The 11,242-nt window shown below is 54.0% G+C and overlaps 2 protein-coding genes across 3 annotated transcripts; one reads left to right on the top strand and one right to left on the bottom strand.

Annotated features, from left to right (window-relative positions):
- Positions 1,797-2,432, bottom strand: ZG16 (zymogen granule protein 16). The gene is given in 2 exon segments (XM_021088371.1): positions 1,797-2,199; positions 2,371-2,432. Coding segments are annotated over 2 exon segments (378 nt in total). The 3' UTR covers positions 1,797-1,883.
- Positions 7,017-9,896, top strand: C3H16orf54 (chromosome 3 C16orf54 homolog). 2 transcript variants are annotated; one of them, XM_003354555.4, is made up of 2 exons: positions 7,017-7,171; positions 7,920-9,896. In XM_003354555.4, exon 2 carries the CDS (start codon positions 7,920-7,922, stop codon positions 8,583-8,585), a length of 666 nt encoding a protein of 221 aa, XP_003354603.1. In that variant the 5' UTR covers positions 7,017-7,171; the 3' UTR covers positions 8,586-9,896. The 2 variants fall into 2 exon arrangements, with proteins under 2 accessions (XP_003354603.1, XP_005655153.2); XM_005655096.3 differs by having other exon boundaries at positions 7,019-7,696.

Here is an 11,242-nt window from a genome sequence, read left to right as displayed (position 1 = left end):
TAGTTCATGTGTCTCTTGGGCTAAACTATAGTATAGTATTTCATTAAACTGATCTAGGTATTGCTGTGAAGATATTTTGTAGACCTGGTGACTGTCTACAGGCCTTTGACTTTAAATAAGTGACATTATCCTGGATATTCCTTATCTAGTCAATTACAAGTCTTGAGAGCAAAACTGATACTGCATGGTATCATTTATAGGTGGAATCTAAAATAATAAAGTCTGACTTCCCTTGTGGCTCAGCAGGTTATCACTGTTGTCACTGCTGTGGCTCTGGTTACAGCTGTGGCTCTGGTTCGATCCCAGGCACAGAAACTTATGCATGCCATGGGCCCAGCCAAAACAAAACAGAAGTCAAACTGTACTAAGAGTATAGATTTTTATAACCTAATAAATTAATCTTGGTGGGGGGAGGTGCCAAACTGAGGTTTCCCTGAGGAAGAAGAAATTTCATCTGTAGACTGTAGCATCTCTTCCTGCCCAGAAGTTTCCAGATTGCTGGGCTTCCATACAGATTTCAGATTTGCCTAGCCAGGCTCCACAGCTGCATAAGCCAATTCTTTACAACAAATTTTCTTTTATATATATGTCCAGTCGCCCCAGCCAACCCCCTGTGTTCATGGCAACCCATGATGGAAATCTCCACCCTCCTTGGAATGCCTTTTTTTTTTTTTTTTTTTTGGTCTTTTTGCTATTTCTTGGGCTGCTCCTGCGGCATATGGAGATTCCCAGGCTAGGGGTCTAATCGGAGCCGTAGCCACCAGCCTACACCAGAGCCACAGCAATGCATGATCCGAGCCGCGTCTGCAACCTGCACCACAGCTCACGGCAATACCGGATCCTTAACCCACTGAGCAAAGCCAGGGATCGAACCCGCAACCTCATGGTTCCTAGTCGGATTCGTTAACCACTGCGCCAAGACGGGAACTCCCGAATGCCTTTTTTAAGGATGGGGCTGGCAGAGTAGAAGCTGTTGAGGAGATGGTGACTTCCTAAGGAAAGAACCTCGGTTCTCAAAGAGCTGAGCAAGGACCCCAGCGCTTGTGGGTAAAGGTGGGAAAGCCGCAGTAATAGGCAGAGTCCTTGGCAGGAACTTAGGCTAAACTTTGGGACTCAGGTGAGTTCTGGGAAAGAACAAAGGAAGATGGCCCAGGCCACCCACGTGCAGCCAGTGGGTTAAGGTCAGGGGAGTGAGGTGCCTTTTGGTGGCGAGGCACTGTCTCGAGGGGAAAACAAGGGCCGGAGAGTGGAACTGATGTGGTTCAAGTCATTATCCACAACTAGGCCTTCTTGGCCTCAGAACTCGAGTTTGGGTCAACACTTGAAAAGAGAACTGGGCTACAGGCCAGAATCTTACCTCCTCTTGATAAATTGTGAAGAAAAACCCAGAATTCTTTTTTTGGCTTTTTCAGGGCCAAACCCGTGGCACACATGGAGGTTCCCAGGCTAGGGGTCCAATCGGAGCTGTAGCCGCCGGCCTACACCACAGCCACGTGGGCTCTGAGCCACATCTGTGATCTGCACCACAGCTCACAGCAACAGTGGACCCTTAACCCACTGAGCAAGGCCAGGGATCGAACCCGCAACCTCATGGTTCCTAGTCAGATTCGTTTCCGATGCACCATGATGGGAGCCCCAAAACCCAGGATGTGTATACCTCTCTCCTTTATCCTCCCACTCTTCCCTGGGTTGACATCTGACCAGTAGCCAAAAAGGAGATTCACGCATCCATACGTAGAGTCCGGGGGTGGATCCCAGCTGCAGACGCCCCACCACACACCAGCTTTAGCCATGTCCATGTATTTTTCTTTATTGAGACATGTAGATGGTGGTTGGTGATCTCGGGGTTCCCACACCCCCCCCTTGCAGGGGTGCCGTGTAACTCAGCAGTTCTCGTAGTCCCTGGAGTAGGAGTCCCAGTGCAGGCCAATGGCATCAATAAGGCTCCCAGCTCAGCCACTGATGAATCGTAGCACAGTGTTGGGGTCCAAGGGGACAGCATTGAAACTCGTGCCTGTGTCTTTCCCAAAAGCTAGGAAGTGGAACTTGTCAGTCACAAAGACCAGCTTCCTCAGGTAGGAGCTGTATTTGCCAGACACCTGGACCACCGACTCCTCCGGGTAAAGAAAGAGCTCCTCCAGGTCCCCCTGAGTGCCACCCACATAGTCGCTCCACACCTTGCCGCAGCGCACCTGGAGCCTAGGGGCAGGGTGAGGAGAGGAGGAAGGGACACACTGAGTAGGGGATCAGAATTCAGGGCCTCTTGGCCTCCACGTTGAGACCTTCAAACTGGTGACAGGGGTGACAGGTGTCCTGCCAGTTCCACACAATGTGAGAGTTGCATGAGCCCTTGGAGATCAGGCGTGGAACCTCAACTCCTCATTTTGCTGACAAACAGGCTCACAGAGGGAAGACGACTTGCCCAGAGTCATCCAGACAGTAACTATCAGAGCTAGATTTTTTTTGTTTTTTTTTGGTCTTTTTAGGGCCACACCTGCAGCATATGCAGGTTCCCAGGCTAGGGGTCAAATCGGAGCTGCAGCCACCGGCCTACGCCACAGCCCCAGCAACACAGGATCCTTTGACCCACCTAGCGAGGCCAGGGATCAAACCTGCATCTTCATGAGTACTAGTCAGAATCGTTTCTGCTGAGCTACCACGGGAGCCCCCAGAGCTTGAATTTGAAGTCTATACTCCCACTGGGCCCCTACTCCCTACTTAAAAGAAGAAAAGGAATTTTTCGGACATCCCATGAAGAAAGACACTTGTCTGTGCTGTGCCAGGGTACACAGATCCAGGAGCAAAAGGATATGTATTTTGGGAAAGGCGTCAAGCAAAAATAGAGGGTGCCAGAAGGGATTTAAACTTCATGTGGAGGCTGGGGAAGGCACGGCAGGTGCCATATGGGCCATGAAGATGGCAAGAAGAAGCCCCTGGAGCAGCCCAAGATGCAGGCCAAGGAGCTGGATTTAGGCATTGAAGCAGAAAGAGAAGGGGGAGCAGAAGAAACTTGAGGAGCTAAGCGCAAAGGCCTTGGGGAAAGGCTCCCTGGTCACAGGTGGAATCAAGAAATCTGGTAAAAGTAGAGTTCCCATCATGGCACAGTGGAAACAAATCCAACTAGGAACCATGAGGTTGCAGGTTCGATCCCCGACCTTGCTCAGTGGGTTAAGGATCCAGTGTTGCTGCGAGCTGTGGTGTAGGTCGAAGACGGGGTTCAGATCTGCCATTGCTGTGGCTCTGGCGTAGGCCGGCAGCAACAGCTCCAATTCAACCCCTAGCCTGGGAACTTCCCTAGGCTATGGGTGTGGCCCTAAAAAGAAAAAGAAGAAAAAAGGGAAGTTCCCAAGCCAGGGATCAAACATGTGCCACCACAATGACCTGAGCCACAGCAGTGACAATGCTGAATCCTTAATGGCTAAGCCACCAAGGAATTCCTCAAAGTGTTATTTTAGACGATTAAATGAGACAGAAAAATGTACTCGGTAAACTTCGAGGCACTTAGAGGAAGGACACAGAGTCAGTTATGGCTGCGAAGAGTAGCTTGTGAGGAACAGAGACTTTGTGTGTGTGTGTGTGTGTGTGTGTGTGTGTGTGTGTGTGTGTGTGTGTGTGTGTGTGTGTGTGTGTGTGTGTTTAGGGCCACACCCTCGGCATATGGAGGTTCCCAGGCTAGGGGTTGACTCAGAGCTGTAGCCGCTGGCCTACGCCACAGCCACAGCAACACGAGATCCGAGCCGCGTTTGTGATCTACACGACAGCTCACAGCAACGCTGGCTCCTTAACCCACTGAGCGAGGCCAGGGATTGAACCTGCATCCTTGTGGATACTAGTCAGGTTCGTTAACCACTAAGCCAGCCACGACAGGAACTCTGGAACAGAGACTTTTGAATGAGGCTGGATGAGCAGTGGAAGATACACTCCGTCACTGCAGGAGGAAAGTGTCAAGGCAAACAGGGCTGCAGGAATTGTGTCTGTGAGCATCTGTGCTTTATCTCAGTTTATTTTGTGCATCTGTTAGCAAGATGTATCCTAAGATGATTGCGTCTTCATTTTACACTGTTTTGGCTTACAGAAGTTCTCGTAAAAATGCTCTATTTTGGAGTTCCCATCGTGGTGCATCGGAAACGAATCCGACTAGGAACCATGAGGTTGCAGGTTCACTCCCTGGCCTTGCTCAGTGGGTTAAGGATCCGGTGCTGCCATGAGCTGTGGTGTGGGTCGCAGACGCGGCTCGGATCCTGCGTTGCTGTGGCTGTGGTATAGGCCAGAGCTGTAGCTCTGATTCGACCCCTCGCCTGGAAACCCCCATATGCCGCAGGTGTGGCCCTAAAATGACAAAAAGACAAAAAAAAAAATGCTCTGCTTTGGGATAGTGGGGAAAATATCTATCCATATGCTGGGATAATATTTATTCAGCTATAAAAAAAAGGAATGAAGTATTGATGCATGCTATAGCATGGATGAACCTTGAAAACATTACGCTCTGTGAAAGATGCAAGACACAAAAGGCCGCAAATCATATGGCTGCATTTCTATGCAATGTCCAGAATCGACAAACTCGTAGCGAGAGAAAGCAGGTCGTGGTTACCGGAGGCTGGCAGGAGGAAGGAATGGGTACAGGTTTCCTCCTGGGGTAATGAAAAAGTTTTGAAATTAGACAGTGGTGATGGTTGCACATCCTTGTGACTACACTAAAAACCACTGAAGGGTACAAAGTAAAAGCGTGAAATGTATAGTATGCGAAGGATAGCTCAATAGAAATAATAATAAAGTAAGTTTGGCCGGCCAGTCTTGCCACATGTAGAAAGTGCAGCAGTGGGAGTTCCCGTCATGGCGCAGTGGTTAACGAATCTGACTAGGAACCATGAGGTTGTGGGTTCGATCCCTGGCCTTGCTCAGTGGGTTAAGGATCCGGCGTTGCCGTGAGCTGTGGTGTAGGTCGAAGACACAGCTCGGATCCTGCATTGCTGTGGCTCTGGCGTAGGCCGGCAGCTACAGCTCCGATTCGACCCCTAGCCTGGGAACCTCCATATGCCGTGGGAAGAGGCCCAAGAAATGGCAAAAAGACCAAAAAAAAAAAAGAAAAGAAAGTGCAACAGTGGAAGTGTTCCCCTCGTGGCTCATTGGGTTAAGAACCCAATTGGCATCCATGAGGGGACATTTACCACCTTAGCCATTTGTAAGTGTCCACTGCAGTGATATTACGTTCAGGTTTTATTTTAAGGCTTATAATCTCATCAAAATCTGATCTCATCACGTTTCTGCAGATGTCACAAGACACAGAGCCTTGGGACGAACCCTTCCTCCTACTCCCACCCCCGGCCCCTTTGTGCTCCTTCTGGTCCTTCCCTCCAAACCACTAGGATGGAGCAATCTGAGTCAGGCTGCCCTTGTGACTCTTTTTTTTTCTTCTTCTTCTGTTTTGCCTTTTCTAGGGCCGTTCCTGCGGCATATGGAGGTTCCCAGGCTAAGGATCAAATCAGAGCTGCAGCCGCCGGCCTACACCACAGCTCACAGCAGCACCGGTTCCTTAACCCACTGAGCAAGGCCAGGGATCGAACCCGCAACCTCATGGTTCCTAGTCAGATTCGTTAACCACTGCGCCTTGACGGGAACTCCTGTGACCCTCTTTTGAGAGACATTTACACAGCCACATATTTTTGGTAGCCTTTTACATTCTCTGGCTGTCATTTTGCACAACAAAATATGAATACCAAAACAGAAAGAAAGAAAAAAAGGATTGAAACCTAAGCCTAAACTCAACGAACACCCAATTTAAAAAAAATATTGGAGTTCCCATCGTGACTCAGCAGAAACGAATCTGACTAGGATCCATGAGGATGCGGGTTCGATCCCTGGCCTTGCTCAGTGGCTTAAGGATCCGGTGTTGCCAGGAGATGTGCTGTAGGTCGCACACACAGCTTGGTTCTGGCGTTGCTGTGGCTGTGGCGTAGGCTGGCAGCTGTAGCTCTGATTTGACCCCTAGCCTGGGAACCTCCATGTGCCGCAGGCGCAGCCCTAAAAAGAAAAAAAAAAAAGTAATACCTAGGAATACCGGTGCTATGTAGAGGTTATTTGCCAGATGAATAATTCATGTCTATGCATCCCCTGTCCTCTGACATGTGTGACTTAGGGCACAACACCTCCCTAATTCGGGGCTTACTGGTCACTTGTCAGGGAGTGAGTGGAAGGAGATCATCTCTGAAAGGCCTCCAATCCAGGCTCGGATGCTCTTCCTCCCACCCCGGCCCCAGCTCCTTCGACCTTTAGCGCCAGGAGAAAGGAGCTGAGATGGCAAATGTTCAGGGTCTTGGAGATAGGCCTACGCATGGTTTTTTTTTTTTTTTTTTGGTTGTTTTGCTTTTCTTAGGGCCGCACCCGTGGCGTATAGAAGTTCCCAGGCTAGGCATCAAATTGGAGCTACAGCTGCCAGCCGACCATAAGCCACAGCAACGCCAGATCTGAGTCTTGTCTGTGACCTACACCACAGCTCACAGCAATGCTGGATCCTTAACCCACTGAGCAAGGCCGGGGATGGAACCCGCATCCTCATGGATCCTAGTTGGGTTCTTAACTCCCTAAGCATGTTTTTCTAGCCTACATCCTTCCTAGAGGCTTGATATTTTGCTACCCAAGCCTTATCTCACAGACATTTTCCAACCAAAATTGTGGCTAAAAGGCTTGAAGACAAGGAGATGTATGTTTATGTAAAGCAGGGAGAAAGCGGGGCATGCACAAGGGCATGGGGGGCAGAGAGCAGGAGTGGATTTGGTGGGGCTGACTGTGCGGGGCAGGAACAGGGCACCCCCATGCGAGCAGGCAGAACGAGGCACCTTGGTGGCCTGGATGGGCTGTCTCTCTTTCCTGGCTTCCAGGCAGATGTCCTGGGGCCAGGGACCTGACTATGGGGTGACACTGAGTTCACAGAGCCGCTGCCCATTCCGGCCCCACCTCTTGCCAGGAAACACCTCCCCACAGCGGTGACCACATCCCCCCAGGTTGCCTTGGAAACGCTCCGCGGGGGTGGCTGGGGGATCCAGGGCACAGTTGCCCAGCAACAGGTGGTGCCCTCCCTTCCGCCCTCATCTAAGGCAACTGCCCGGCGTCCTCCGCTCACACAGGCACGGGTGGCTCTGAGGGAGAGCCAGGAGCTCAGGGACCATTGGAGGTGAGGTGAAACGGGCAGGAGGCCCCTGCAAATGCGGCCGGGGGGTGGGGGGGCGGCAGTTGCTGGGGCCAGAGAGAGGCCATCCGAGACAAACAAGGGAGACAGAGTTGGGCAGAGACTGGGCAGAGCCGGAGAGGCAGGGACAGGAGCAGAGGTGGCACCTGAGACCAGGCACCACAGCAAACCTGGGGAGCCTCTGCAGAGAGCAAGACCAACTCCCGAGGGACTTGAGGGCAAAGGAGCGTCCAGGGTGCCACCGAGGTGGAGGAGGTGAAAGTGGCCAGGAGCGGGACACACATGCTGGGCAGAGCTGGGAATGGAGGCTCTCAGTTCCTCACTCAGCAACTTCCTCTTCTAAGAAGACCCGAAGGGGCTGAGATGGTGGGGGTGGGGCCGGCAGGGGGAGGGACGAAGACCTTGGGGCCCTTGGACGTTTGTCTGAGGCACCCTGGAATCTGGGAGGACCGTGCGGCTTCAGGGACGGGGCTGAGGATGCCGAGCAGGAGGGCCTGGCTGCAGACCCAGGTCAGCCCCATCTTTCTGGCCATCTGACTCCCCCCTGCCCTTTCGGGGTCCTCCTGGCTCCTTTGTCTGCCTGGGGTGGTTTCTTCAGCCAGCCGTCCCCAAGCCCTGCTCCCCGCTGTCTCTCTCCTCACTCTGTGCACACCCGCTGCCCCCTCCTCCGCAAGATGTGCCAAGCCTGTCTCACACGCTTCCTGCCCTGTCTCTCCTCTCTCTGCCTCTCCAGATGCCTCCGACGCCAGAGCAGCCCTCCGGGCCCATGGAGGAGCCCCTGGCATTGGCAGCCTCCTCATGGCCCCCGCTGCCCTGTGGGCCCTGCGTCCCCATCATGCTGGTCCTGGCCGCCCTGGCCGCCGTCTTCCTCCTGACCACAGCCGTGTTGGCCGAACGCCTGTTCCGCCGCTCCCTCCGCCCAGACCCGGGGACCCTCGCGCCCACCCTGGTTTGGCGCCCGGGGGGAGAACTGTGGATCGAACCCACAGGCACCCCCCGAGAGCGCTCGGAGGACTGGTATGGCTCCTCAGTCCCCCTGCTGATGGACCGCGCCCCAGACCCACCCACCTTGGGGGGCACCTTGGAGGCACGAGCTACAGCTCCACCTGCCCCCAACTCCCCTCGCAACTCCTTGGTCCCCCAGACCCCGCCCCAGGCCCCAGCCCGCAGCACCTTCTGGAGGCCCCAGGTCTGGGAAGAGAGGCCCCACGCCCCAGGCCTGGTGAGCTGGGCCGAGCCTGAACAGAGGCCAGAGGCCAGTGGGTACCTGGGGAGCCCCCAGGCCCGGAGGCAGCGGCCAGGAAGCCCTGATCCCGAGTGGGGCCTCCAGCCTCGGGTCACCCTGGAGGAGATCTCAGCTTTCTGGAGGCGTGAAGGCCGGACCAGCGTGGGTTTTTGACCCCCAGGGCCTGGAGGACTGGCCCCCAGAGGCCTCTGAGACTTCTGAGAGCCCGAGCCCACACCTGAGGGCATCCCCACCCCAGGCAAGAATGCCTCTCCCAGGCTGTTTACTTTGGGGGTTTCAGTTCCTTTGGATCTGGGCCTGGGCAGCCTGGGTGTGGATGGAGCCTGTGCTGCAGAGAAGCTTGGAGTGGCCTTTGCTCAGCTGCCAAGGGCTGCGGCACAGAGAACTGGACTTGGGGCCAGCTCTGGGCCTGAAGCTGCCAAAATCACATTCCGAATTAAGAACTCAAGGTACCAGACAGGCAGGAAATAGCACATCCACCCTCCTTCAGCAGGCACCTAAGATGCCCGCGTTGTGAAGGGTACCATGGATGCTGAAGATTCGTCGAGTGTGGCAATGACGGGTGTCAGCCTTGCTAGCAGGAAATGACAGATATTCAGCTTCCCAGAGCCACGCCGCCCCTCCAGAACAACACCGACAGAGAGCTCAAGACCAGGCAAAAGAGCATCTTATTACCGTCAAACCGTGGTTTTCACCCCCACCCTGCAAAAAGAGGTCCCCTCTCTCTCTTTTTTCCCCCTTTTTAGCGCTGCACCTGCGGCCGATTAGGGGTCCAATCGGAGCTGTAGCCACCGGCCTACACCAGAGCCACAGCCACACCAGATCCGAGCCGCATCTGCGACCTACACCACAGCTCACGGCAACGCCGGATCCTTAACCCGCTGAGCAAGAGCAGGGATCGAACCCGCAACCTCATGGTTTCTAGTCGGATTCCTTACAGATGAGCCACAACAGGAACTCCCCAAGAGGCCCTCTCTTGCCTGCAGCTGGGGCCTGGAGTCTGAAAAGCCCAGCAGGTGTCGTGTCCTCTCTTGAGGCCACCAACCCATGAGCCCTCTGGATCTTACCCTTCACAGTGAGGGTGGCCCTGGGCCAAGGAGAGCTAGGTTTGGTCCAGTATGGAGAGGGACACATTCCCGGGAAAGGGCAGCTCCCCAAACGGGGCCTCTGGCCATCTTCCACCCCAGCATGCTGGAGTGGTCCAGAGAAACAGATGTGCACCAAGACGGGCTTACTTACAACGCCCCACCCCGCAGAAACGGAGCCCTAGTCTCTGTATCAGCTGACCTCCCCTTTGGGCGAGGAGCCATGGGTTGGGGGAGGCAAAGGAGTTTCCATTCCCTGGGGTCTGACTTCCCAAACTTGGGTCCTGAATGTTAGGCTGTTTGCCCTATCAGCGTACCACCTGCACATTTTTTTCTTTAAATTGGTTTACTGTTTTCTTAATAAATTTGTTTGACAAGGCCTCTGTTTCGTGTCACTCTGTCAGTGGAACATCAAATATCCCTTGCCAGAAATAGAAGGTAAAACATGTGAATAGACATAATGTAAACAAAGATATCAAGTTCTACATAGACATTGTTCCCTGGGGGAGGCATTGACCTTAAGATCTGCTCTTTCTTTGTTAAAAGGACACAGATGTTGAAGTTCCCGTCGTGGCGCAGTGGTTAACGAATCCGACTAGGAACCATGAGGTTGCGGGTTCGATCCCTGCACTTGCTCAGTGGGTTAATGATCCGGCGTTGCCGTGAGCTGTGGTGTAGGTTGCAGACGCGGCTCGGATCCTGCGTTGCTGTGGCTCTGGCGTAGGCTGGTGGCTACAGCTCCGATTCAACCCCTAGCCTGGGAACCTCCATATGCCGCGGGAGCGGCCCAAGAAATAGCAACAACAACAACAAAAAAGACAAAAAAAAAAAAAAAAAAGGACACAGATGGATGGATCAGCAAGTGTTAGGAAAGTGTTAGATATTCTAGCGCCACTCTGAGACCTTCCCCCAGAAGTTCTGGGACTGACATGAGCCTTGGCCAGGAGTAGTCATCCTGTGCTGCTTAATGCCCTCCAGCACCGCCCCCTCCCCCGCCCCCCGCCAAGTTCACCCACACCCTGGAAATGCTATGGTTGGCAGAGGCCAACACGCAGCTCTTCCTATTCGGGAGGGTTGGGGAGCCCTTGGGCCTGGACCTCCCCTCTTGCCCCTTGGATCCCAGAGGTTGGAGGAGCAGCCAGGCAATTCGAAGCCCCTAGGCGGAGCGTCCCCCACCCCGACCCTGCCAGGTACACTCATCCAGCCTGTCTGCTGAACACCCGCCGCTGAGCCAGGCCCTGGGTGGGAGGAAACAGGCCTGGCCCCGCCCCCTGGGGCTCACCGTCTCTATTGGCAGCAGCGGGGGTGGAGGGAGGTGAAGTAAGACAGGAAGACAGAACTGAGACAGGGAGAGATCAGGGCTGCTGGCCCATCTCTGTCACTCACCAGCCAGTAACTATATGTCAGTTCTTGTTGTCACCATCAGCTGACAGGACTGGGTCATGGGGACTCTGCCGATGAAGTGTGAACGGTCCACTGGGGAGGAATTCCCATCGTGGCTCAGGGGGCACGAATCTGACTAGCATCCATAAGGACGCAGTTCAATCCCTGGCCTCGCTCAGTGGGTTAAGGCTCTGGCGTTGAGGTGAGCTATGATGAAGGTCACAGATGTGGCTCGGATCCTGCGTTGCTGTGGCCGTGGTGTAGGCCGGCAGCTGCAGCTCTGATTGGACCCCTAGCCTGGGAACCTCCATATGCCTCGGATGGGGCCCTAAAAAGACAAAA

This window comes from Sus scrofa, chromosome 3 (genome assembly GCF_000003025.6).
Source record: "Sus scrofa isolate TJ Tabasco breed Duroc chromosome 3, Sscrofa11.1, whole genome shotgun sequence".
Taxonomy (NCBI): Eukaryota; Metazoa; Chordata; class Mammalia; order Artiodactyla; family Suidae; genus Sus; species Sus scrofa.
The sequence above is the reverse complement of the archived record's forward strand: the minus strand, read 5'-3'. Positions and strand labels throughout refer to the sequence as shown.